The sequence below is a fragment of the Oryzias melastigma genome, linkage group LG4 (genome assembly GCF_002922805.2).
Source record: "Oryzias melastigma strain HK-1 linkage group LG4, ASM292280v2, whole genome shotgun sequence".
NCBI classification, from domain to species: domain Eukaryota; kingdom Metazoa; phylum Chordata; class Actinopteri; order Beloniformes; family Adrianichthyidae; genus Oryzias; species Oryzias melastigma.
In genome coordinates this window covers 22000288-22026365 of record NC_050515.1, presented here as the reverse complement: position 1 = coordinate 22026365, position 26078 = coordinate 22000288, and the positions used below count along the sequence as shown (strand labels likewise).

The 26078-nt window shown below is 38.7% G+C and overlaps 2 protein-coding genes across 6 annotated transcripts in view; one reads left to right on the top strand and one right to left on the bottom strand.

The window, feature by feature from the left end:
- Positions 1–3363, top strand: part of LOC112150688 (tetraspanin-1) — a 13583-nt gene extending 10220 nt beyond the window's left edge. Inside the window, 2 exon segments of the mRNA XM_036211748.1 lie at positions 703–786; positions 3280–3363. Of these exon segments, the coding sequence (XP_036067641.1) occupies positions 703–786; positions 3280–3363 (168 nt within the window).
- pomgnt1 (protein O-linked mannose N-acetylglucosaminyltransferase 1 (beta 1,2-)) overlaps positions 1–24585 on the bottom strand; it is a 39601-nt gene extending 15016 nt beyond the window's left edge. For 2 of the 5 annotated variants that reach the window (XR_002919962.2, XR_002919961.2), the window contains exons 1-23: positions 24447–24585; positions 20081–21308; positions 17833–17935; positions 16720–16835; positions 16577–16642; positions 16178–16291; positions 15984–16101; positions 15081–15179; positions 14761–14888; positions 14356–14426; positions 13853–13928; positions 12799–12882; positions 12111–12152; positions 11974–12032; positions 11233–11305; positions 10272–10400; positions 9921–10046; positions 9706–9770; positions 9582–9626; positions 9377–9512; positions 9183–9292; positions 7318–7407; positions 682–780 (exon numbers count right to left, since the gene is read on the bottom strand). Coding sequence is in view for 3 of the 5 variants with exons in the window: in XM_024278790.1 (XP_024134558.1) it covers positions 7326–7407; positions 9183–9292; positions 9377–9512; positions 9582–9626; positions 9706–9770; positions 9921–10046; positions 10272–10400; positions 11233–11305; positions 11974–12032; positions 12111–12152; positions 12799–12882; positions 13853–13928; positions 14356–14426; positions 14761–14888; positions 15081–15179; positions 15984–16101; positions 16178–16291; positions 16577–16642; positions 16720–16835; positions 17833–17935; positions 20081–20200 (1962 nt within the window). In the remaining 2 variants the exon portion in view is untranslated. Of the gene's footprint in view, positions 1–681; positions 781–5203; positions 7408–9182; positions 9293–9376; positions 9513–9581; positions 9627–9705; positions 9771–9920; positions 10047–10271; positions 10401–11232; positions 11306–11973; positions 12033–12110; positions 12153–12798; positions 12883–13852; positions 13929–14355; positions 14427–14760; positions 14889–15080; positions 15180–15983; positions 16102–16177; positions 16292–16576; positions 16643–16719; positions 16836–17832; positions 17936–20080; positions 21309–24446 lie in introns of those variants that run through there. The other 3 variants (XM_036211609.1, XM_024278790.1, XM_036211610.1) reach the window with 3 other exon arrangements.
- Positions 24586–26078: the final 1493 nt, after the last annotated feature.

Here is a 26078-nt window from a genome sequence, read left to right as displayed (position 1 = left end):
TCAAAATAAAAGACTTCCTGTCCCAAACAGGAACATTCAAGTAAAGCAAATGTATTCTTAAACAACATTAGATAAAAATTGCATTTTCTCTTGCTATACTGTAGGTTTACTTTGGTGAGCCGTCATATTTTTCCTACTTACTGCTGCTGTTAACTGGAGCATAAACATAAAACATCATTGGTTAATGATCCAGTAGAAAATAGCTAACAATTGTTGTGAAGCACAAGATAAAATTTACTTTAAAGTCATAAAACAAACTTACTTTTTACTAAAGTTTTGCCTAGTATTTGTAATTCTTTTGGAGGAAGCACAGAGCAAACAAGGCCTAAAAATGAGAGCAGGGCTATAAAAACCATTACAGTTTTTCTTCTAAGTTCACCTCAGCCATAAACTTAACTAAAATAAATTAAATCAATCTTAAGTTAGCAACCCTTACTTTAAAAGATGTCTATTATTTCATTTTTCTTTAGCCAGAGAGCCACTGTGGAGGCGTAGAAGAGCAACCTGAGGCTCCAGACCCCTGCCCTATGTCAATAATTTAAGCAGAGCCGTTACACAATACTCTGACCATCACCTTCCCACCAATTCAACCCATACGTCTTTACACCTTTCTGATAGTTTTGCTGATATTTACTGACGTTTTGGTGAACACTATTTCACTTTATGTGCCGTTGCGCTAACCTCAAGTATGCTGCTCCTTAGGGCTGTTATGAGGTGATCCTGCAGTCGCTCACGTATCACGGCAACATCGTGGGAGGCATTTTAGTAAGCATTGAAGGTCTGGAGGTAAATATGCAAAACACAAAACAAAGCACTTTTTAAAAAAATCCATCGTCCATTACAAAAAATGTTAAACTTCCTGTTTTTGGTATAATATACCAGTGTAGGAACAAAAGATTTATGTCTTATTATGATTATTTTATTGTATAAAAAGCCCATCTGGGGACAAATGCTGCAAATTAGCTCCAGCTACAAGAATGATGTTATGAGCATTGGACTGCTGCTTTGCTGTATGTCTATGTTTTTATATCCGTCCCTACTAAATAAATAAATACAAACAAACAAAATCTTAAATATACATTTTCTATCTCTTGAGAAAATTGAAACAATGTTTTCATATTTTGAAACACTAAAATAAGACCTTAAAGCTACCTAAACACCAGGCATTCAATACGCATTCAAGAACGTGGATTTAGCCCATGGTGTTGGTGACAAGCAGGGAAGGCTTTTTCTTCTTGGAAGTGATTCCTGGTGGGTCGTCTGTCCTCCTGCTCCTGGTCGTGGACTGCAGTTCTGCTTCATCTGGACTATGGACTTAATCATCACTCGTCCCTCAGCTCTATATGAATGAACTCTACTCATATATGCAGTTTTAGCAGCTAACTTTTCTTTAACCGTTCTGGTATCGCCTGTCCGTCCTGGGATGGGATCTCTCCCTCATGTGGGAATCCCTAAGGTTTCTTCTTTTTTTCCTGACTCAGGTTTTTTTAGGAGTTTTTCCTTACCGCGAGGGAGGGTCTAAGGACAGGGATGACCGTTCTTTATAGTCTGTTTAGTTTTTACCTATTGTGCGTATTTTATGACTCCATCTGTGCATCTGTAAAAACTACAGGCATGAAGCCCAATGAGGCAAATTAAATTTGTGATATTGGGCTATATAAATAAAATTGAATTGAATTGAATTGAATTCTTTCTTTGTTTACAAGCAAATGTCCACAACCTAGTTGGAAGAGACTTGGTAAATAAATGTGGAAGTGGTGCAAATCTTGCTCCAGGCTTTTTCTTTGACAGATCTATTCCAATGCATGAAAGCCGAGGTGTTATGTAATTTTTGGTGCATTAGCTCGAACCGGAACTGGAATCCTAACCTTAACTTTCCTAAAGGTCCGTGCAGCCGAGAAAAAAAGTTCAGAACTGACTGCTGTATTTAGAAAACTAGGTGCAAATACCCTTGTCACTTTTCATTTGGGCTGATGCTAACTAGCACACGTCTGACTATCGCTGTCTTTATTTTTATGACCTGTTAGTTGTGCTTTAATTACTCCACAGCAGAATGTTTCTAAATTCGTTTAAATGTAATTTTCAGAGTCAGGTAGAAGCAGTCTGAGATGTGATTCCTTTTCTAAACGTCTTAACACAGGCGCAGGTGCCCGTTAGCACACGCTGCTACCGCTCCATGAAGAAGGCAGAAGCTCCTCACCTTAAGCTGAGAGTAGGATCAAGAGTCCGAAAGTCACTTTAAAGTTTGTTGACACATAAAAGGTTCTGTTGAACAGGTTTTAAGTGTTCTAACAGAGCTACATTTTATCTCCAGTAGTCATCAACTGTTTCAGGAAGGCAAACTTTGCCTTTTTGGATGTCATTGTGTATACACATTACAACAAACTAACATACCATGTAAGATACACCGACAATAAACCAATACCAGGGAAAGTACATTGAGATTTGCTAAGTCCACGCATATAGATAGCCACAACCGGAAGCAAGTAAGCGGTCTTATTCGAAACCGGAAATGTGTCATACAGGTCCGTGCATAGAGTCCATTATTAATTTCTCCTCCATGATTACCCTCCAAACGGTTGGAACTTTCACGAATAATAAGGGACATCATCTTTACACCACTCCCAAATCTCACTTTTTGACGGGTCAAAGTTCGATTGGTCAAAATTTGTACGTAGAGTCTGAAAAAGTGGCATAAAAACTTGCTTGGCTATGCGTGAATACAAACGTTTTGAAAGTGAAAACTTGAAAGGCGGGCTGCACGGTGGCGCAGTGGTTAGCGCTCTTGCCTCACAGCGAGAAGGCCCCGGTTCGAATCCCGGCTGGGACCTTTCTGTGTGGAGTTTGCATGTTCTCCCCGTGCATGCGTGGGTTTTCACCGGGGACTCCGGCTTCCTCCCACCGTCCAAAAACATGCTTCATAGGTTAATTGGTGGCTCTAAATTGTCCCTATGTGTGAATGTGAGAGTGTATGGATGTGTGATTGAGGCCCTGAGACAGACTGGCGACCTGTCCAGGGTGAACCCCGCCTTCGCCCATCAGCAGTCGGGATAGGCTCCGGCACCCCCGCGACCCCGAAAGGGGAGAAGCGGTTAAGAAAATGGATGGATGGAAAACTTAAAAGGCGCTTTGACTCTCGTTAACGCCCATTTACACTCGTTGGCGAGGGTGGTGTGACCGTAGCCCTATAGATCTCTTATTTGGTGCAAGTTTGTATTTTTTAGTGCATTTCATTGTTTCAATTTTGTTCTGAACATGTTTTTTTTCATGTTTTTGCAGATTGCTGCCATGGTCATGTCCAGTTATCTGTACTGCTACCTGGACAACTGAATCGCTGCTACTTCTGTTGAGAAGATGGAATAATAGAATGTGTCCTTTTATGTCTAGTGCTGCCAAAACACATACTTGCTTGCTTAACATTTTAATATATATTTTTAGATTTTACTCTTCTGTTACAAAGTTTCCAATTTACCTTTAATATCGCCTTCCTTTGCTCTTTAATAAACATCAATAAACGCTTTTTTGTTCTTAGTCTATTTCCTTTATTAGAGAATGTTATTTTTATCCTTAATCTCAGTTTTAACAACTCTGATCATTTTTTCTTACAAAATACAGAATAAATGTATTTTCTATGTGAACGTCTGAATTCTTCAGCCTGAGGGAGGGAGAGAAGTCAAACCATGTCTGCTTGTTCATCTAACAAAAAGTGAAATATGAATCAGTTTTAATCTGTCATCATCTCGGAGTGGCTGAACTGTGAGGGTGACAATGACCCTGCTCAGATCGATATCTCAGGCTTCAGGCGTTCATCACTGCTGCACTCAGCAAGTCAAAATGACATTTAAAAAAGGCAGTTAGCACACAGATACAAAGTGGTTTCTGTTGAACAGCTACAGAAAGGGATAACTAGAGATGACAGTTTATAAGGGTGATGTCAGTCTGAATAAAACTTTAACTCTTAAAGGGTAACCAAACAGGGAAGGTTGGAGGCTGACCCCACCCACAGCCGAAATCCATTCAGAGGGGTGGAGCTTACGGGCAGGACTGTTATCATTACTGGAGCAGCAAATCATAACGTCAGACTTCTGAAACTAAATGGTTTGACCAGACACAAAATCCAACTGTAATACTTCAATTCCGCCTTTAGGGGCAGCACACAGACAGTTTTTGACTATATTTTCAAGAATTAAACTCTTATTTTAATTTTTCAAAAATTTGGCAATGACCAACAGACTGTACTTTTAAAGTTCTCAAAAATTGATTCAGGATTTAGTTACCCTCTAGGTATCAATGCATGGTCTTTAAATCAATCTTACATAGACTTATTAATTAAATAAATACAGTCGAGTAAAAAAAAAAACGTTTTTAGTCAGCCACCAATTGGGCAAGTTTTAAGCCTGTAATTGACATCATAGATATAAGTCAACTATGAGAGACAAAATAAGTAAATAAATTTTGGTTTCATCTGACCAGAACACCGTCTTCCACATTTGCTGGGTCAATCACATCATGGCTTATGCCAAACTACAAACGGGACCTTTTATGCTTTTCTGTCACCAATCATCGAGCAACTTCTGAAGGCAATTGGATGGCTGAAAAGAGGGCTGAATGCTTTTGCACACCTTCCAGTTTTTTATTTGTTAAAAAAAAAACTTGAATCAATTTTTCTGAATAAACTTTAACTCTGCCCCCAGCATAAAACATAAAAAGATTTAAAATTCTTTTTAAGTTACACATGACATGAATATTTCATTCATTCCACAGGAAAAGGCCTCGACCTATTAGCGACGATAAAACAGAGATTTTAATTGTCAGTTTTGAGACTCAGCCTCTGCTGAACACAAACCATGACGGACAGCAGCAGCGATGTTTCTGCCTCACAGTCTGGAGGTCAAAGCTGGAGGACAGGAGGTTGCATTTGTTTATGGTCAGTCTCAGCGGATGGAGAGCTCCACCAGTTCCTCCACACACGCAAACACAAACCCCAGAGATTTACATCCTTTTCCCTCAACGTGTGCATTTCCTCTCAGCTGTGCTTTGACTGACGGTCTCATGGGAAATCAGCTGACATCCGTGCAGAGAACAACAGCAGCAGCAGCCCCTCGTTGGCTTCATGAATAATATCCAGCAGTAATAAATCTGTCACTGAATTATTTAAAGAACTTATATTGTGGCCTAAAGGAGAAAAAAATCTTGAAGAAACTCAGTTTAAAAAACAAAACATTTTTTTTATTATCATGAGGAAAAAATATACAGTAACTCCAGTTGATCATACAGGTTGACTCAAAATCACCTGGTAGGGTGAAAAAACAAACACTCATTTCAGTTCAGTTCTTTCAAAATAAAACAAAGAAAAAAAGACAATAGAAATGCCAGTTTGAAATGTGCAAATCGTAAGCATTTGTCTTTTGGAAAGCTAAATTAAAACGGACTTATTTTACTAAAAACTACCTCTAACAAAAAATGGATTTATATGAAAATAATGACTGTAAAGTTTGAACAGAGTGAGGTCTCTCAAGGCAGTTAAAAACGTATTAGACATTCTGGGGAGGTTTAAAGTAACAAAAAGTAAAGATATTTTCTAATGGAAGCAAAAATTAGTTTGGTGCAAAATCCAGAAATATTATCATTGCATTTGATTTATAGAAGTTTGTTTTAGGTACCATAACAATGAGGGGTAAATTATTTGTTTTATATTTTTAAGAAAGAAATTCTATCCACATCATTTAAAACACCTAAATATGTTATTTCTGACAATAATTTTTTAACATTAAGTTATTTTTTACTCAGAATCCCTGTTAAAATGAATGAAACCTCTTAATCAAATAAGGATATATAAACTATATAGCTTTTATTTGCTGCTTTTCGAGTTTCTTATTAATATTTACTTTAACAGATATTTAAAGAATACACTTCTGGTCAAAATCTTAAGACCATGCAGTTTAGAAAACGTAAGAATTTGCATTTTTATCACAGATGGACATCAACGGGGTTCTATAAAGAGCTTTGAGTTGCTAAAAAGAGGAAAGAGGAACAACAGAACTAATATTTTTGTCAGGACCCTTTAAAGGCATCACAGCGTTTTTCTTTTGATCAATTGATAAATCGCCTACTTCAGTTTAATTGTTCTTTAAATTGTCTGCTCAAAACATTTGGCCTCTTGTTCCCATTTCGTCATTTTACATTTAGCAGCTCTACTTAGAACCTTGTTACAATCTAGCCATGCAAAGTACAAAGTCATGCCATTTCTTAACTGGTCTTAAGATCAGGAGTGTATCTTTGAAGACTTTTATGGTAAATTGCTCTAATTGTGTTTTTTGGATTGAAGATCTTTACCAGAATAAGACTTTTTTTGTTTTTTTCGCAAAGCAGTACCATCTGCAGTTTATAAGAGAAACTAGCATTTCAACTAAAACAAGCAAAGAAATAAAATAATAGTATTTTCAGTCTTTTGTTCTAAAAGAAATATATAAAAAACAAGAGCAACAGTCGATTTTTTAAACAAAATTTTGTGCCGTTCCTTTTATTCAAACATTCAGGCTTAGATACATAATAATAAACTCAATTCTTAGTTTGGAAGAAACTAAGTTTTTAATTATTGAGTCACTGCGTATCAAAGTTTTTCTTCTTTTATCTTTATTCAACCTTTAATGAAGTTCAGAATCGTTTAAAAATGCTCATTTTTGTCAATGTTTGGATGTCAATAAAGATTGCATCCTCTCAGAAAACAGAATGACGGTAAAAACTTACCGGGCTCCTTCATACAGGCCATTGTAAAGCAGTGGAAAATTCATGAACCATTTTTGTTGTTTTTAGAAAATATATATAGATCTGCATGTATGTACATCATCACGTCATGAAATGTTAGGCTCTTGAAATGTTCAGGTATCGATAAATTATTTTGTCCTTAACCTTTGTGCTATCCTAGGCATGTTTACATTAAACATGAGGTCATCTGGACCCCACAAGAGAGCACAAGGTTTAAGAAAACAAAAGATGGAAATAAATAGAGATAAGTTAAGAGAAGGGTTTGTTGGGAAATGTGTTCAGTAGTTAATAAGCAGCAGAGAAAGTAAACACTGAAATTTGGTGTTTTTTTTCTTGTGTCAGCTGAACAAAACAGTTGTCATGGAGACAGAAAAGCAGCGACCGACACTTAGGCGTTTTAGTGTTATTGTTCACCCCTCAAATCTGCTGGATGGACATTGATGTGCAACTTAGAGTTTAGTTAACTCCAAAATATTGAATAAAAATCTTCCTGGTTTCTTGTCTGATGCTCCAGGATGAACAGTAGGAGGCGTTAAGGCGGAAATGTACCATCGGTCCTACAGCGGCTCCACCGGCGCTCCTTCTTCTTTGGGAGCAGGTTCTATGTGAATAGGAGTGATGGCAGCCGGCTTCCTCACTCTGAAAAAAAACAAATACATGGACTGAAAAACATTCACATTGGTACGTTTATCAAAACCATATTAAAGAGTATTGGCGTGTTCATGAATTTGCAATTAACTAGTGGTGAGTAATGGCAAGAGTCTGCTGATGCGATACATATTGCGATGCCCGGCTCACAATGCGATATGTATCGTGATATATATTCTAAGACTGTATGGGAGCACTTTTTCACAATTTTTTTTAAAGAGTGTGACTTAGAAAAAATTATACCGGAATATAAATTAATTGTAATAAAATGGTAAAATTCCTTTCATCTAATGATCACAGCATGAAGACTGCATTTCATAAACAAGTTGCTTTTCTTTTAGTAATTAAGGATTTTTTTTTCTTAAATAGAACTATCAACATTGTTCGACTTCCACAACAAAATATTTTTCAGAATAAGAAAAAAAAAGGAAAACAAAAGTAAGACACTGACGGACGCTAATAATTAATTAAATATCGCTATGTTTGCATTTTAAATTGATCGCCAAATGAAGTATCGCGATATATCGCCAGATTGATTTTTTTTCTTACATAATTAACATACAGTGTTCACACTGGTCTGCCGCTACCCAATACTAGCGCATGTACCTACAGTTCGAAGACGCTTGTTACGAAATGTCAAAGCGTTACAAATCTTGCAAATTTCACTCCAGTCTTTTTCTTCCACAACTCTATTCCCATATATGAAAGACGGTGTGATAGAATTCCAGACGGCCACAAACTGCATTAATTAATTTCTCCTTTATGATCACTATTCAATTGGTTAGCACTTTGGTAAATCGAAAAAGACGCTACCCATACACCACTACCACATCTGAGTTCTTGATTTGTCAAAGTAGTGCTGGGCGTTATGGAAAAAAAGTATATCAAGATATAAATTATTTTATATCAGAATAACAATATATATACGACAATAAAGTATATTCACAGTTATTCTGAAAAAAATATATCCTAGCTTACTTTTCGGACTATTTTAAGTTACAGATAACTTAATAGTCACAAACCTTTTCTTTTTTTTTTTTTTTTTATTTCTGAGTAGAAAAACAGATTTTTGCACAAAATTCTACTGGAATTCTGTCAACTGTTGAAGAGTTATCATAATTAAAACAATATAAACACTGGAGCTAAAACTCCGATGTTAAAGCCATTTTTTTCCAGAACTTATGTCAGTAAACGGAACTTCATTCTCATTTTATGAATGGAAAAAAGCTCTTGCTAGTTTTACTTTGAAAACAGGAAGCTTCATCGACACTTTATTTTGTAGATTTGTTTACTTCCGGGGACAGTAGCGGTGCACATTCGGCTTTGTTTTAGTTCTTTAATTAAAACACAACATTATTCTGTATTTCAGAACAATAAATACTTTACTACGTGATATTTTACTACACTCTACTATACGTATAAAGGCCGCGAGGTGCGGCGTGTTTCAGGGGTCAAAATTTTTCCAGAATTCAACCATCTGAACGTTGGTGTAGAATCAAACAATTTTGCATCACAAACTCAAATTTAACCCTTGGTGTGACGTATTGATGATGTGAACAGCAGGTGGAGTCCAAAACCAACATGGAGGAGTATCTGATCAATGCAATCTGTGCTCCCCAAAAACTTTAGGATATTTGTATAAAGAAAATCCTAAAAACATTGTATAATTTCATTACTATTTTTTTTGTTCCCTCCTCTAACTATTCTTCAAACTGGGTCACAGAGAGGCAGAGGTACTGCTGAAAGCGATCAGGAGCATTACTCACGAGTACGGGGAGATGGGCACAGCCACCACCAAGATGTGGTTTCTCTTCCTGAAGAGCCTCCAGAGGCCGTTGTGGTATCCTCGAACATCCAGGTCCCAAACGTGCAGGCACTGCAGGACGAGACAAGAACACTTCCACGTCTGTCCTCCCTACACAGAAGCCAAACTTCTCGAGCGGCTCGGAGGTGTTTATACCTTGGCGAGTTCGGTCCACGTGGACGTGTCTGCCTCAGAGTCCATCTTTATAAACATTACGTAAGTCTTCCCCTCAGTGTCCGGCACAAATGAGTCCTCACAGGGGTTCTTGGAGTGGTCCAGCACCTCGGCCTCTCTGGTAACACAAACCCACTCGATCACACGGGCTTTCACCAAGCATTCTGGTGATTTTTAATCGACTCACTTCAGCAGCTTCTGGATCTCCACTTCATAGGTGTCTTTCTTTAAACTGTGGAGCCCAAGGAAAAAAAAAAAATCTGTGTCAGGGTTTCAAATCCTTCAAGAGCCAGGCGAGTAGGTGGGCTCACCTCTCCACGTTCTTCAGCAGCACATTAGGAACTGTGTTGAACTTGTGCTTCTTAAAGTAGACCTCCTACAAGACAAAATGAGGCACAGAGGGGACAAAAAAATGAAACCAACAAGCGAGATCTGTATAAGAGAAAGTGAGAGGTGATTTTTTTGGCATAATTTTCTTCACTTTGAGACCTGAAAATATAAATAACACAGTTTTTGAAGATTTTACATGGAAATAGCCATTCATGTTGAGGCCAATGATGCCGAAGTGGTACGAGCGCGACACGTCAGGGATGATGCACTCCCTGCCTCTCCTCTGCTCGGGCATCCTCATCCACATGTCCCAGTCCCACAGCTACAACACACAACACAGCAGCACTGCTGTTACAAGGACGGAACGAGGCCGTTTGTAAATACACAAATCTACTCAGCATAGAAGGAAGAACATCTAAATCCATGAAAGGTTTAAAAATGAAATTAATTCACTTATCAGAAAACTAACCTGCTCTGAAAAAAACTCAATTTACCAAAGATTTGACTGTTTTGAACAATAAAAGAACAATCGAAGAGAGCCTTGTACCTTCTCAGGTGTCGGCCATTTTGGTTCCAGCTCATCTTTGTAGATGCTCCTCTTGAGGACCCAGCCCAGGCCTGGCATGCTCTCCACTCGATAGAGCAGGGATGGGTCCTCCGCTGTGTGCTCGTACCCCTAAATAAAACAGCCACATCATCATCTAATCATCATCTTTAATTTCCCTGCGGGCACGTCCCAAATGGATTAATAAAGTTGTCTATCTATCTATGACTTTAAGGTAAAAAAGGTTTGGTGTGTCCTTTCTCATAACCTGAACTTAACCGTTTCACGTCCCACTCCACTCGTCTTTAGATCTGTTTTAAAAGTGTAATTATGATTATGCCATTTTTTTAAACAGAATTTAACCTGTCTCATTCTAGGACATAGTTGCAGCAGGAGTTCATTAGAAATTCACCTCTGAGTTATGGGCGGGACTGTTGCACTCATTTCCCATGATCATTTTGGTTTCTCTCTTTCTCGGTAGCTAACAGCCTCTCACAATCCCAAAATAACATTGGCGGTGCAACAATAATGGCGAGAACTATTGGAGCTATCCAGCTGTACAGTTTTAAGCAAGATGCCAGCTCAGACGAGGAAAGCAAAGATGTAAATGGATCTATTTGTCTAAAGGTGAATGCGTAAGAATGGATCGGTCTACTCCTGATTCACCCCAATTTGAAATAATTGAAATTTTAATCTTAATTTTCTTTAAACATCATGAGACAAATACTACTAAAAGCATGTTAAAAACACCAAAAAAAACTATTTTTATCAGAGTGGGTCTTTAAAACAGCAGCTCTTCTTGAGGTTTGAAGGCTTATCAACAAAAGTCTAATGCTGCATCCACATCGAATGCTAGATTAACGTGTCAAATGTGCATCCTCCATCTCTCTTTTGCTTTGAATTCACTCAACAAGCTTGACAGTACGCACAGAAAACGTGAGGGAATCATTCATTCCTCGCTTACCTGGTCATTCCAGGCGGAGATGCAGTATAGACTATCGTCTTCATCCAGGAGATGGATAGTCTGACTCAGGAAACTGAATGATAGCAGGGACAAAACCTTGTCAAAACCAAACATTAGATAAATTCATTACAACCATTCACTAACTGAACTGCCTCCGTAAGAGAGCTGTGTTAAAACAGGAAGGATGAAAGGATCTGAAGAGGAAGAACTCCTCAGTTCAGATTAAAGTGTTCGCTTTAAAAACTAGCTGTTTGGTAAAACCAAAAACTGGACAGGATTAGGAACGATCCCCTCTTGTGACAGAAAAAAGACAAAAGAAAACGGGTCATTTATTGGACAGCTGAAAGCTCGATTGCATTAATGGAAGGAGATGACAGTGGTGAGTGCTTCTGAAACCATCTTCAAACAGATCAGCTGCACAGGAGGGAAAATTGAGCTTTTAAGGCCAAAAAAAAAAGAAAAATCTGTTCAAAGCAAGAGAGATCTAACAAAGAAAAACTGCAGAGCAGCTTCATCAGAGTGGATCTACTGCCATCTGGTGGTTCACTGGCCTTTCTGTGCAAAACCACAGAAGCTTTATTAGAAACTCCACCTGTGGGCATCCAAAAAGCTCTTTCATTAATGATGAAACAAAAAGGCAGCTCTGCCACATCTAACTGGAGTCCATTTTAGATCTCCTCCTCCTCTTCCTGCTGATTGGTGGATTTTCTGATCATCTTCAGCACAGCTGTGAGGACCTACCTGAAGAAGTCGATGGAGATATCCAGGTCTTCCTCTAGGACAACAGCAAAGTTGGCTTCCTAATTTTAATGAGATAAGCAACCAGTCAGATCTGATCTACACAGAGGCAAACTGATAACAGAGGAGGTGAGACTCACTGGGTGGAGGTTAAAAGTTGCAGTCAGGCTGGCCTTGTAGTGCTGAGATAAGTAAATAAAAAGAGATTTAGAGTTGGTGGAGGTCTGAAGTTGTTTTGTAAACCCAAAAAGTGTTCAATTTTAAAAGATAAAACAATGAAATAGGCTTGGGCCGTATTAAATTTGAATATTGCTCCACATTTTACCTCGGTATACACTATTACCTTGACTAATCAAGAACTTTGTAAGCACCACTTTAGTGGCATTACCAAACTCCTGTGTCTTCCTCCACCGTGGAAAACAGACTTCTAAACATAATCATTAAAACAATAATAACATGAAATGGTTGGATTAACTATTTTTATTTTAAAGTAATGCAACAAATATACTGGAAAAGTAAATAAAATGACTTTTGACAATTGGAGGCGGAGACAGAGGGCTGCGTTGGCTTTCTTCTGATTGTATGGCATTATTTATTAGTCAAGAGTGCGTCCTTAAATTAGAGGTGTTTCCATTGCTAGTGATCACCTTTTTCATGCATAATTTACAAACAGACTCATAAGTCCCACTGAACTTACAATCAGCTTTAGGTTTTAAATTAATTTAGTTTATTTTTTTTGCGACTCATTTAGTCTTAAAGTAGCTGGGATAGGCTCCAGCATCCCAGTGACTCTGATCTTGAACATATTCAAGTCTTACTGCAGTTTACCTGGGACACTCTGGCATTCTTGATGCTGATCGGTGTGTGCTGAACTCCCTTCAGTCCAAACAGCTCCACCACATCCATCGGTTCCTGGTCAAAAAATAAAAAAATAAAAACCACAGTTTGAAATATTTGACTTGATTTGAATTTTGGGTCAAGTTTTGGTCTTGAAAAAGCCTCAAGTTGTGTTGCTGAATACGATTTTACACGTAAACAAACCTTTAAGATTGGGTGTGGTCGATTAAAGGCTTTAAAGTCAATCTGATCATCTTTTAATGGGTTGTAAAAACGTTCCCAGTGATCATTTAATTATGATCGTATCATTTTTAGCCAACATCTAAAAACCTGAGTCGTTTTTTAAGGAGCTTGTGTCCATAATATTTTCTACTTCACAATACATAATATTTTTTAAATGTTGTTTTTTTTCTGCTCCTGATGCACAACAGTTTCAATGAGAAAATAAAATATTTTTTGTAGTACAAGTCACTGTCTTCTGCATAATTTGGTTAGAGGTGCAACTTATGTGTTTTTTTGTGCATTTATTCAGTCTACTTTTTGGTTATCTCTTCCATTATCATGATTTGCTTTTCAAAATAAAATGTTTATTTTATGTACCATGTCTTGTTCAAAAATGTTTGAACAAGTACAATTTATAAGATCTTTTGCTTCTGCATTATATATTTTAGGCTGCTGTGACTTGTACTCCGGAGCGACTTATAGTGCAAAGAATACATACTTTAAAAAAAAAAAAAAAAAGAATTCTGAGTTTAATTTTTACATCCATCATAAAAATGCTACAAGAGCATGTTATAAACAGGAGTCTTATTGGGTCAGTGTTCCTAGATCTTTGCTCTGCTCTCAGCTAACTACCTGAACTACATGTGTTCAGTCAGTATGAAGATGCAAGAGCAAAGTATGATGTAACTAACATCAGCAGGACCTTAAGCTCTGCTCCTCATCTGTTTCAGATCCCTGAGCCTCCCCAGAGAGTCTTTCATATAAAAGTTCATCTCTACTGGTGATCTGATCTTGTACACCAGGAAAAAACTGAAATCTGTACCTCGTAGTATCCGTCAATGAAGACGGTGATCATGTGGGGGTTGACGCCGTGAGCCGAAAGAAGCGACCTCAGCATCCTGGAAAAAGGACAAAAACAAGTCAAGCGTTGAAGTTTCCTTCGTAATGTTAAAACTTATTATTTTTTTATTTTTATTTTAGACTTCGGAGTTGCTTTTAATACACAAATGACTGTTGAATTTTGACAATTTCAACAACTTTCTAGCTCATTTATTTATTTCAATTTGCAAATTAAAAAAAACTCATTCAGAGGTTTGGTGACCTTGCACACAAGAGCTAAAAAGTGAGGTTTCAAATCAAAATATTCCCTTAAAAGTCATAGTTTTTGCAGTAAAAGGTTTACCAGAACTCTTTAGCTTTAAGCAAATTCAGTTAAGTAGAGAAATGAGACTCTGAGGTGACTATAATAACAAAATATCTTGCTTTTTAAGCATATGTGGAATCACATCTTCATTCTTTAGGTAAATATCTCGGACGATTTCTCACCTGTACAAGTAGTTGGGTCTGTTGCCTGCGATAACAGCCACCGGGACATTAAAGACATTGCTGTTTGGAAGCTAAAAGTGAAAAGAAAGTGGGCTAATTATTTACTGTGAGCACTTGTTTATGAGATATGAGATGCTGAGGTTGTTCAAAACTAACTTATTTCCTCTAGAGTTAAATAAAAACTAGAAAATTTTGATAGAGGGAAAAAACAATATCTAAAGGAAAGAAATGACATCGTTTTTACTCCTAAAATGATCTATGCACTCTATTTTTTGTTACAAAAGTTTGGGTGCTAAGAGTTTTTGGATTGTCCCGTACAGGTTTTCGCCCACAGATAAGGGCAGTAGTGGCTGAGGCTTTAATGATCTCACTGTGAAAAACAAAGCAGAGGGTGTATGGCCGTACAGGGTCGGGGTTGAACTCGATGGGGGCGGGGTCTTTGCAGCTGCAGATGCTGCCATATCCCTCCACCTTGCTGCAGAAGAGTTTCCTTCTCCTGTTGAGCTCCGTATCAGCCCAGAGGCATTCCGCTTCTGCACGACACGAGAACGCACAGTTACTGAGCAGTCTAACAACATACACTACCACCTGGAGAGCTCCCTGGCACATTACTCCATCCAACTTCGGTCTTTAATTGACAATAAATATGAAAACAGATACAAGTAAGTGCTGATTTTGTGGTTTAAGGTGGGTTTTTCTTAACTGATGCTTCATCTGACTCGTACCTTCGGAGGCCGTCAGCTGCACCTCTGTTATCAGCAGCACCGGGTCGCCCCAGGTGGACGGAGCCGGAGACTTTGAATGCTTCTCTCCATAGACCTGACCTGGACACATGAACACAATCCATCAGTGTGTCCCTTACATAGGTGTCAACAATCACAACATGACTGATTTAAAGAGATAGATTTAAATAGATTCACAAGAAAAAAATATATTGTTCTACTTTTTTGGGGTTTTTTTCAGAAAATGTTATAAAATGGATTAAAAAAAGTGTTTTTCAAAATTTTAAAAAGACATATAAAGAAACATTAAACATCTATTCCACAAAAAAGAATTCAAACTCTGAGCTTTTATTTTTTTAGATTTCTTTAAAACATCCAACCGGATGAAAACGATTTTAAACTTTTTTTTAAATACTTTATTAAATAATCCATATTTTAATATCTGACCATAAAACAATCACTTTTCCAAACACCATTCTGCAGTATATGATAAACTATTTAACTTTCAAATGTTTTGCATTTTTTGATAATTTTTTGGATAATCTTATAATATTAGCAGTAAAAATACTGTAGCATAAATTAGCATTTTTTGAAGAAAATTATCTTTGATTTAGTCATTTCAACTGAGTTACACTTTATTAACATTACATAGTTAGCTCTTTCTGAGGTTTTTTGCCATCTTAGGTTGCATTTTGAATAAAAAAATGTACAATAGCTTGGTTAAGCTAATGAAGCAATTATTTTAAATTTAAGTTTAAAATTATTTTGTGAGATCTATTCATTTTTCCGCTCCACATACTTCAGTATAACTAATAAATATAAATAATACGACATCATATCTCTTTTAAAAGTAGTAGTGGATAAAAAAAGCATTCAGTATAAGGTAAGAGCCCTGAGCTATTCCACCTCCTTTCTTGGTCACCAGAGTCCACATGTCCCTCCAGTCGAGGTTGAGGGACACCTGGCTGCCCAGACCTTTCAGCAGGTTCTTTGCTGCGTCCTTCAGGTGGAACGTTCCCTCGTCCTGTAAGACAAACTCAGTCAGGTCAGGAACAGGAAACATCAAAAATACTGCCACCAAAAGAGAAGAAGTAGCTGACCTTTATGGTGAAAATGAGGATTCTCCCCCGAGTCACCATGTTGAGGAACAAGATCATGGCTTCGTCCTCATGGGGGGTGTAGGTGTCAAATATTCTCTTGGCCATGACGTGACCCTAGCACAAAGGAAAAATAATGGTTACCTGAGCTTAAAAAAAAAATTAGAGGCATGCTAATTATGCTAGCTAAGATGAACCAAAGAATGCTAACATGAAGCCGTACTACTAAGTTATTAAAAATCATGGCAGACAACAACACTTCACAAATATTTACAGTCTAAAAAGGAGGCTAAAGATCAGGTTAATTTAAAAAAAAAAACTTTGCACAACCAAGTCATCATTATAAACATTAAATAAGAACAAACACAACTTGATCCTCCACTTTCACATCAAAATGCTTACGGTTGCCTGGTTGAGGACTATCACATGTATGCCTCGGCCTTGCTCTCGCATGTCGTCCTCCAGCACCTGCAGGCGAGCAGCGGGGTTACTTCGGTTATAGGACCTGTGTTTTCTAAAGCGCCTCGGTGGAGTCGGTCACTCACAGTTGTGCCGTCAACAGCCACATAGACTTTGGAGCGGCTGGAATAGACTTCGATGTCCAGGACCTTGCGTCCCTTCGCTGGCCTCTGTGGGGTCTCCATGTTGGCAGCAACATCTTCTACAACATATTATTTGAAGGAACAATTTGAAAGTTTATACAACTTCATTAATTCATTTTGCTTTTGGAATATTAATTAATATAATCAATCAAAATAACCAGTTTCCCCTAATAACTTCTCACTCCAATAGTATCTTATTAGTAATTTCAGAATTATTCTATCGCTGTTAGAAATGCATATTTCAAGTGATGTTTTTCTCACTACATGTCCAGTAACTTGCCTGTTACAGACATTGACTGTAAATGAGAACTGGACTGTGTTCCCTCCACCCAACACAAAAAGGAAGAACATGCTGGCTCTAAGAAGGCAAAAACCCTGTAGACTTCTATAAAGAAATAAACAGCTATTACTCCGTCATTATCTTTTTTTAACATGTTCTTGCTAATCCTAATTTTTTTTTCTTGCCATATTTTTTCTTTAGTTCAAGTTATTCAAGTTGTAAACTGGCCAATCAGATGACTCAATAATTGTGGTCTCATGTTGAACAGTTTGAATTGTTTGACAGATTTTGAGTAGCCATCTTCAAGTGGTAGGGGTGTGGTCAACAAGCGCACTATTGATTGGGTAGTGTGGTTGCCATAGAAACGTTGGGTGAGTTCGACTTGGAGAAATCACTATTTACTGATGGCATCCGTCTCCAACATGGTGGTGCCATGTCACCAGAAAAAAAAGGGGAACTGAATTGACTTCATTTGGTTGGACCCAAAAGTAAGCCATTTACTATGGGTGACATCACACTGACTTGGTCCAGTTTTCTTGTACAGTCAATGGATTAATTGCTTAAAATGTGACAGTTAAGAATCCACTCAAATATTAATACTGACAATAACGTGATTGTTGTTTTATCTTGGCAGCTGATGTTGGCAATGGTCCATTTAGATCCACTTTATAAGCTCACAAATATAAATGTTGCTCTGAACAGCAAAAGGCAGGAAACTGAAAGTGTTTGTAGCAACAAAAAAAATTTGCAAAAATGAAGTTTTGGATTCTTCTTACCGTACTCTTGAGCTGCTGCATCTTCATTCAAAACTCTGCTGGTGTCCACAATTATCTTAATGTTAAAAATGATAGTAAAGAGGAGAAACACCACCGAGAGGAACTGCAGAAGGAAAACACAGACATGGTTAAACACAAATTAAACTGCATTAAATTCTGCAAATTGCATAAAAATCCAGGGCACTGGATAGTATATTAGTCTTCAGGGGAACAGGGAGTGAATTTGGACAAAACAACATGGAAACTTTTCTCAACAGTACTTTGAACCCATAAATGATTAAATATTTGAAGCTCCATAGAGGTTTTTTTAGTGACATGTGTCTCCAGACACTGTTCTTTACCCCATACGAGCAGCAAACCAGATCATTTCTGCCCTTGATTGTTGGTGAAGTACTTTTTAAAAAAGTACAGACTTCTTTTCATAATTAAAGATCCAATCTGATGAAAATTGTGTTATTAACATGTTCTTGTGGCATTTTTCTCTTGATAGAGAACACATAAAGAATATTAAGAGGAAAACGTTCTTTTCTGAATATATCTTTATTCAAATAGTGGTGAATAAGGTGTAGATGAAAAATGTTTGTAAAAGACTGTAGTTGTAACAATATGATGGGCGGGCCATACGTTTCCTGCTTCGCTCGATTCTGATGCATCCACATACGTCTTTGTCTTCATAGTCTGAGCTGGAATCTGGCTCAAACCTGTACAGCTGGAAAGCTCCAATGTTGCTCATCGTGTTTGTTTCACCGGTTAGGGTGTTAGGTTGGGGTGTGAGGGGCTGTAAGCTAGTGCGAGAGAGTGTAAACAGATGGTTGATAGGAAGGGGGGCGGGCTTACTCCACTCCAACAGTCCAAACCACAATTCTGAGGGGAATTTCTAATAAACCACAGCCGCTGTGCAGAAACTATGTCTATATCTACTGTTTTATTCTAATACAAACTTAGATTTATTTATTATTGAAATACTTTTTGAAATTTTGGTTTGTATGTGTCTGAAGTCTAACTTCCAACCTAGTTTGTTATTAATAACAATTCCAAAGAATTTAATTTCTGTAACACTTTCAATGAAGTCATTGTTAACTTTAATTGAGGGCTCTGTATAGGGTTTGTAATTTCCAAAAAAACATCACTTTGGTTTCGTCTAGATTCAAAGACAGTTTGTTGTAATCCATCCATGACTTAATTCTGTTAATTTCCCTTTGATTGTCTGTAGAATCGAATATATTTGTCTCATCAGCAAATAAAATAAGTTTTAAAAGTATTGAAACATTAAATATATCATTGATGTAAATATTGAACAGTAGCGGGCCCAGAATTGATCCTTGTGGGACACCATAACTTATTTCTTTGACCTCTGATGTAAATTCATTAATCTTGACAAATTGTTTTTTTCCTTTTAAATAGCTTTTGACCCAACTTAGCGCTACTCCTCTTCCAGTTTGTCCAGTAGGATGTCATGATTGAGAGTGTCAAAGGCTTTTTTAGGTCAATGAAGATTCCAGCTGCAGATTTCTTTTTATCCAGAGCGCTTTTGTGTGAAAGCGATCTAAACTGAAGAAATAACAAGAACAAAAAACTAAATATTGATATAGTATGGATTTCTTTTGTAAATGACCATGGTATAAGCGTGATTATACCCTTTGAAGTGTGCATTATGAGAAAGTAAGGCACGTTGCAGAAGCAGCCATCGTCTGTTAATTTCTCATAACACAGACTTTGTCAGGTATTATCCCTTACATATTTTATACATGTTCTCCATCATGAGAATACGAATAAAGGAATATGTTCAAAACACCAAAAACATCAATTTCATTTCAGTCTTTAAACAAACAAACAAAAAAAGGTTTCCCACATGATTACAAGGTACAGAAAGTTTTGCTGAAGGAAAGTGTGTCAAGCTTCTAAAACACTTGATGAGACCATTGAAACCAAAAACCTCCAAAACTGGACTCAGTTAACTTTTTGTTAGCAGGTCACATTTTGAATTGATAAACTGTATCTGAACAAAGCTTAAGGCTCTATAAGAAACATTTAACTTCACCTAAAACTTTATTTAGTTACATATTTTGTCGCCATGTTGGAAAAATATACAGAAAAAAATCACCAGCTTTCTCCTCCACTTGAGTTAACCATCTAAAGATTCTTTTTTCCATCCTGCTCGTATTGGGGGTTCATTAGTTCAATTGCATTAGTGGGAAGGATTGGTGTCTCCCCCCCTGCAAACGGAACAAAAGCGGCTGGTACTGACCTGGCAGGATTGCCAGATCCTCCTCTTGTTGATCAGTTTGTACTTCATGGTCCGGTACCAGCTTCTCTGCTGACGCGGGATGAACGGTTTGGCTCGCGGGTTCGGGGTCCAGGTTTCCATGTCCTCATATCATCATCATCATCCTCTTCATCACAGTCAACAGCTCGTGAAGAGCCCCCAATAAAGGTCACAACAACAGTCACTTGCTCATCATCAAGCTCAGTTGCTGCATGCTTAATGCCCACGAGACAAAACCCCTCGCGCTCTCCGACGACCCGAAGCGGACTCATAAACACTCACGGTGAGGTCAGGAAACCGAACATTGTCTTATTTATTTTACAGTCCAGAAATGAAGTCAGAACTCTTTACCTGCTGCTACATGCTACCTGGGCATCTGCAGCACAGGAAACCAGTCTTCCTTGGGGTTTTCGGGCGGCTCAGCGAATCTAGAGTGACGCTACCGCCACCTGGTGGACTGGAGTATATCGCAAGAAAAGACTCCGATTAAAAACACACACAATGCCGGTCTGGGTACATCTTAAACTGATAAAAAGAAGCAGTTCACCGACAAAAAAAACTCAGGGTGCAGGACACCTGTAATAAACAGGCATTTCCAGGAAAGTTTAAACGAAAAGTCAAGCTTTAAATACACAAAAAATAGCAAAAAGATAAATGCCGCTTAAACATTTTTCTTCTGGGTTTTTTGGCGGATTTCAACTACTCTAAAGTGAGGTCGGCGCCACCTAGTGGACAGGGGTGGATCATGCGGCCCATTTTCTATTGAATTTTAAAACAGTCAAAATGAAATGAACATATACACAATTGAATGTGTCATCAATTATTTAAAATTGGCATCAAATAAAAAAAAATGAAATCAATAAATACATTTTGAAATATATGTTTCACCGTTACACCGTTTCATTGAGTCTGTCAAACTCTCTGTGAAACTCTGGAATTAATTAAAGTTTTTAAGGTTTTGTCTGGAACCTGACACACATACACACATAAACATTGTTTTGGTGAACCATAGAACTTAAGTGAGGGTAGCTTGGTCGAAGCTCCTTCTCGTTCCACGTCCGCGGGAGAACCACTGTTCCGCCTGCTTCTTTGCAGAGGTTTAGCAAGACATGAAAGACGCATTCTATTATTCTATCTTCTCAACAGAAGTAGCAGCGATTCAGTTGTCCAGGTAACAGTATAGATAACTGGACATGACCAAGGCAGAAATCTGCAAAAACATGAAAAAAACATGTTTAGAACAAAATTGAAAAAATGAAATGCACTATAAAATACAAACTTCTTTCATGTTAAATTAATCTAAAGATAGTTTTCACATATTCCAGTAAATGCTGAAAAAATCTGAAAAGTTTTAATAACTTTTACTAGATGCATTGCTGAATTATTTCAATTAATTTCTGTTTTTTTTTTTTACCAAAATATGATGTTTTTCAACTGAGCTTGACCTGTCTAGTAAACATGTAAGCACATCTTGTTATATTATAGTCCGGAATTTTTTCTATAACCTGCTTCTGGGATTTTTTCAATCCATGCAGTACAAGTTTTGGCATTTTTTGGACGGAAATTGCAGTTTACAAAACCACTCGTCAACTTTTTCCTTCCTTAAAATCCTTGTAAACAGAGAAAAAGTCAGACAATTCCAGCGTAACTGACATTAAAGTCAAATTCATTAGTGTTGTAATGTTTACTACTGCGGTCAGTAAGCCGCCGTTAGCTCAGCCGTGGTTCTGACATCACTCCTCTTTGTAAAATATGATTACATTAATTGGAAGCTGTTTCCAAAAATATGAAAGTGACTATTTTAAAGTAATTTAGCAAAATTTGTCCGCCTAGAGATTCTTTTTTACTTGACAGCATTTATTTTAAAAGCTTGGAACTATGTGACTCGATAGCTCCTCTGAACATTTTCACTGAGCCAAAACATTCCTGTTTTTACAATTATCCACTAAAATATTCCATGGAACACCAAGTGAATTTAGCCTGGGAAGTGATTAAAATCTGTGCAGACATACAGAGATGTGCGTCTTTGCTGCAGGTATTAAATGTGGCCTGTATGAATTTCTATCGGCTTTTGTGCTGATCGCACTTAAAATATGTGTAAATAACATCATCCCAAATAGAACCCGTTAGAATATAATTTATCCATCCATCCATCCATCTTCTTGACCGCTTCTTCCCTTTCGGGGTCGCGGGGGTGCCGGAGCCTATCCCGGCTACTGAAGGGCAAAGGCGGGGTACACCCCGGACAGGTTGCCAGTCCGTCGCAGGGCCCCAATCACACACACATTCACTCTCACATTCACACCTAGGGGCAATTTAGAGTCACCAATTAACCTATGAAGCATGTTTTTGGACGGTGGGAGGAAGCCGGAGTCCCCGGTGAAAACCCACGTATGCACGGGGAGAACATGCAAACTCCACACAGAAAGGTCCCAGCCGGGATTCGAACCGGGGCCTTCTCGCTGTGAGGCAAGAGCGCTAACCACTTGCGCCACCGTGCAGCCCGAATATAATTTATAATTTATGCAAAATAGTGTCAAACAGCATTCAGCTCTTCACTTTTGCCGGGCTTAATCCATTAACCGGAAGTTACGTATCCCGATGGCCTTGTCGCCATTTTATGTGACGTCACAGTGAAAATGTTCTACACATAGACTGTAAAAATAATGGACTGAGCGAGCAATGAGGTCCCCCATTGGAAATGCATTACTTCCTCTCCTCGCGAAAGTAGGCCATCGCCATTTGCAGCGATTGGTCTGAGTCATAGCTGAGTCATGGAATCTACAGGAAGTACTGTTGCCAATCAAGAGTGAGTTTATTGCAACCATCCTCCTCTTTCCACGCCTCGACCACGAGACCGCGGATGTAAACAGCTTCCGGCAGCTCGGGGGAATCGTACAAGTCATTGTTGAAGCCTTTGAGGGAGAACCATCCCAACATTTGATTCTGTCAGCGGTCCTTTGAGATTTATTTACATTTATTCCTTTTTGTCGAGATAAAAGGAGCATTTGGGTGACGCCGTGCTTGAACTGCGCGTGTCCCCCTCTCATGCGCGCAGCAGCGTTACTTCTCATGCGCGGCCTGATTACAGTCTGATCAGATGCACGTGAGAAGCGCGTTCAGCGGTATTTAAAATAAATAACCATCCTAACAAGTGAACAGCTGGATCTTTTTTCTGTTTGAAAATACGACCAGGTCCAAGTTTGTCTCGCGCTCCTCGGATGGCTGCGTCTAATTCAGGCTGAAGCTGGAAAAGTGCGGCGAAGATGAAACTTTGGTTGGTGATTTTATGCGCATATATGCAACTTAGAATTTGTAAGCTACTATTAAAACAGAGAAATGAAGAAAAACGAGCGTTAAACAAACAAAAAAGTCCAAAGCACATACCTCAGAGTGAAATCTATTTCTACAGAGTAAATCCTCATCTAAAAATGTCGACAGCATGCGCCTCTTGTTGTTTTAAACTGCTGCATCAGTATATTCCATTGAGGAAAACAACAGTAGGACAATGATTGGTAAAGTATTGAATTGTAAAGTAGGTGTTAAAAGGTCTTCACGGACCGCACTGATGAAGTCTGCTCCCATTGGCTACCCGTCATGTGTCAATCAAATGCCCCAGACGGTCGACGTCAGACCCACAAATGCTTATTGAGCCATCTGATTGGTCAATTTATAACTCTAATAACTTGTGATAATGGAAAAAAAATCTTCAAAAAAAATAGGATTATAAAAAAAAGTTAATCAGAAAGCAGCAGAGGAAGAATGATTATTCTGACATATAAAATGACTGAGAAATAACTGTCTGTTTCCCAATGTAAGTCAATGGGACTTTGGCCTTTTTGCAACCCAGTGGTACTTCCTATATGGAACACGGAAGTAGGGGGGCTTGCTTTGTCCAGTTATTTTATATACAGTCTATGGTTCTACAGGGGGGGGAGGGGGATTTGGACACTGTGCAACGGATGAACGTGCTGACGTCACAGCGGTGACGGCGCTCTGACGTCTGCGCGTTCATCTGTCAACTACGTAGGATGATGACAGATATTGTCACAAATCGTAGTACAGTTTTCATTGTGAATTAATACTACACCATCACGCCACGTATTGACGTCATAACAAGCAAAAATGCTCTGATGAGAAATCTTTTAACTACACCCCGATTTATCTGCTAAGAAACCGTTCTCACAAAAGAAAATAAGACTCAACACAGTATTTGAAAGAGCATATTCAAACTGTGAGAATGTCAAGCGACGACGAACAGGGAAGCCCCCAGCGGAGAGGGTCAAGGGAGGAGGGAGGACACGGCAGCCTCATGTGGGTAGAATCCGTCCCTGATGACGGAGCCTACCTCCTGAGAGCGCTGAAGCCGGAGGAAGTCTTCCAGCTCGTCCACGGATGTGCCCGTGGGCGGACGGAGAGGAAGCTGGCTGCGCTGAGAGAAGAGCTCAGTCCAGAGGTCGTGGCCGGCGCGATGGAGGGGCTCGTCCAAGCACTCACCGGAGAAAGTGTGAGCAGCAGCCGGAGCCCCCCCACCGCCGAGTACAGAAGCGCCAGCAGGAGCGAGGTGTGGCAGAAGATCAAAGAGCTTTACCACAGACTCAACCTGTTCAAGCCATCGGAGGGCGGGGCCTCTTGCCTGAAATTACCCACTCCGAAACTTGGCACCGAAAAACTCAAACGAGCGATTAAAAAAATAAAAGCAAAAAAACAAACCGAGGCTCCAGAAACACAGCTAATGTCTGCAGAGGAAGAGCAGGAGGACGCAGACATAGAACTAAAAGATGGAGAAGAGGTTTCAAAATTTGAAAGCCAATCTTCAGAAGAGCTATGTACCAAACAAATTAAAGCTGCTGGTGCAAACATGCTGAGGAGAGGTCGTGCCGGTGTCACCATGCTAAGGAAAAGTCTGGAAAAAATCCAGACGGCAGATCTGACATCCTGTCTTCCCATGGAAGCAGGAAAAAGATATGCTGAAAAACTTAAAGCTGGTGGTGCCAAAATCCTGAGGAAAAGTAGTGAAACAGTTCAAAGTTCAGAGGAGGATGCCGAAACAAAAGAGGATACAGACTCTGAGCTGGAAGAAGAACAGCCGATAAGGCTAAAATCACGCTTTAGAGAATCAGGAAAAATAAGGGCAGCAAAAATTAAAGCTGCTGGTGCCAAAATTCTGAGGAAGAGCCTTGAAAAAGTTCAAAATGCAGAACTTACTTCATGCCTTCCCAGCATGGAACCAGGTAAAAAGTATGCTGCCAAAGTAAAAGCTACTGGTGTCACCATTGTAAGGAAGAGTTGTGAAAAAGTTCAAAATGCAGAACTTACGTCATGCCTTCCCAGCATGGAACCAGGTAAAAAGTATGCTGCAAAGATAAAAGCTACCGGTGCCACCATTGTAAGGAAGGGTCGTGAAAAAGTTCAAAATGCAGAACTTACGTCATGCCTTCCCAGCATGGAACCAGGTAAAAAATATGCTGCAAAAGTAAAAGCGTCTGGTGCAAAACTGCTTAGAAAACATGGAAAAGTTCTACGTGCAGAAGAGGAAGTTGAGACACAACAAGAGAATACAGAGTTTCAACTTGACGAAAAAGCACGGCTTGATGAGGCTGGATTTCTGAAAACAGCTTTGAGAAATTCAGTTTCAATGATGATTTCACATGTTGTCTCAGAGTCAGGGTTTGGCTTGCATTCTGATAAATTTTCTTTCCCCGTAGATAGATTCGTGGAAAGAATTTGGAATGAAGTGAAAGATGAAAGCTTCCAGATGGATCATACCAAAATGGTGAACAAGCTACACTTGCTTGTTTACAAGGATCTGTTGAAGCAGTGCCCAAATCCAGAATTCCTGATGATTTTCTTGCACTCCAATTCAGCCTTGGTCGATGAGGTAATTGCTTCCAGCTTCAAAAAGCACCTCACCAAGCCAAAAAAGCCCAGCCTTTTTAGAAGGTTCTTGAACTTTTTCCATCAGTCTGACTAGTTTTGT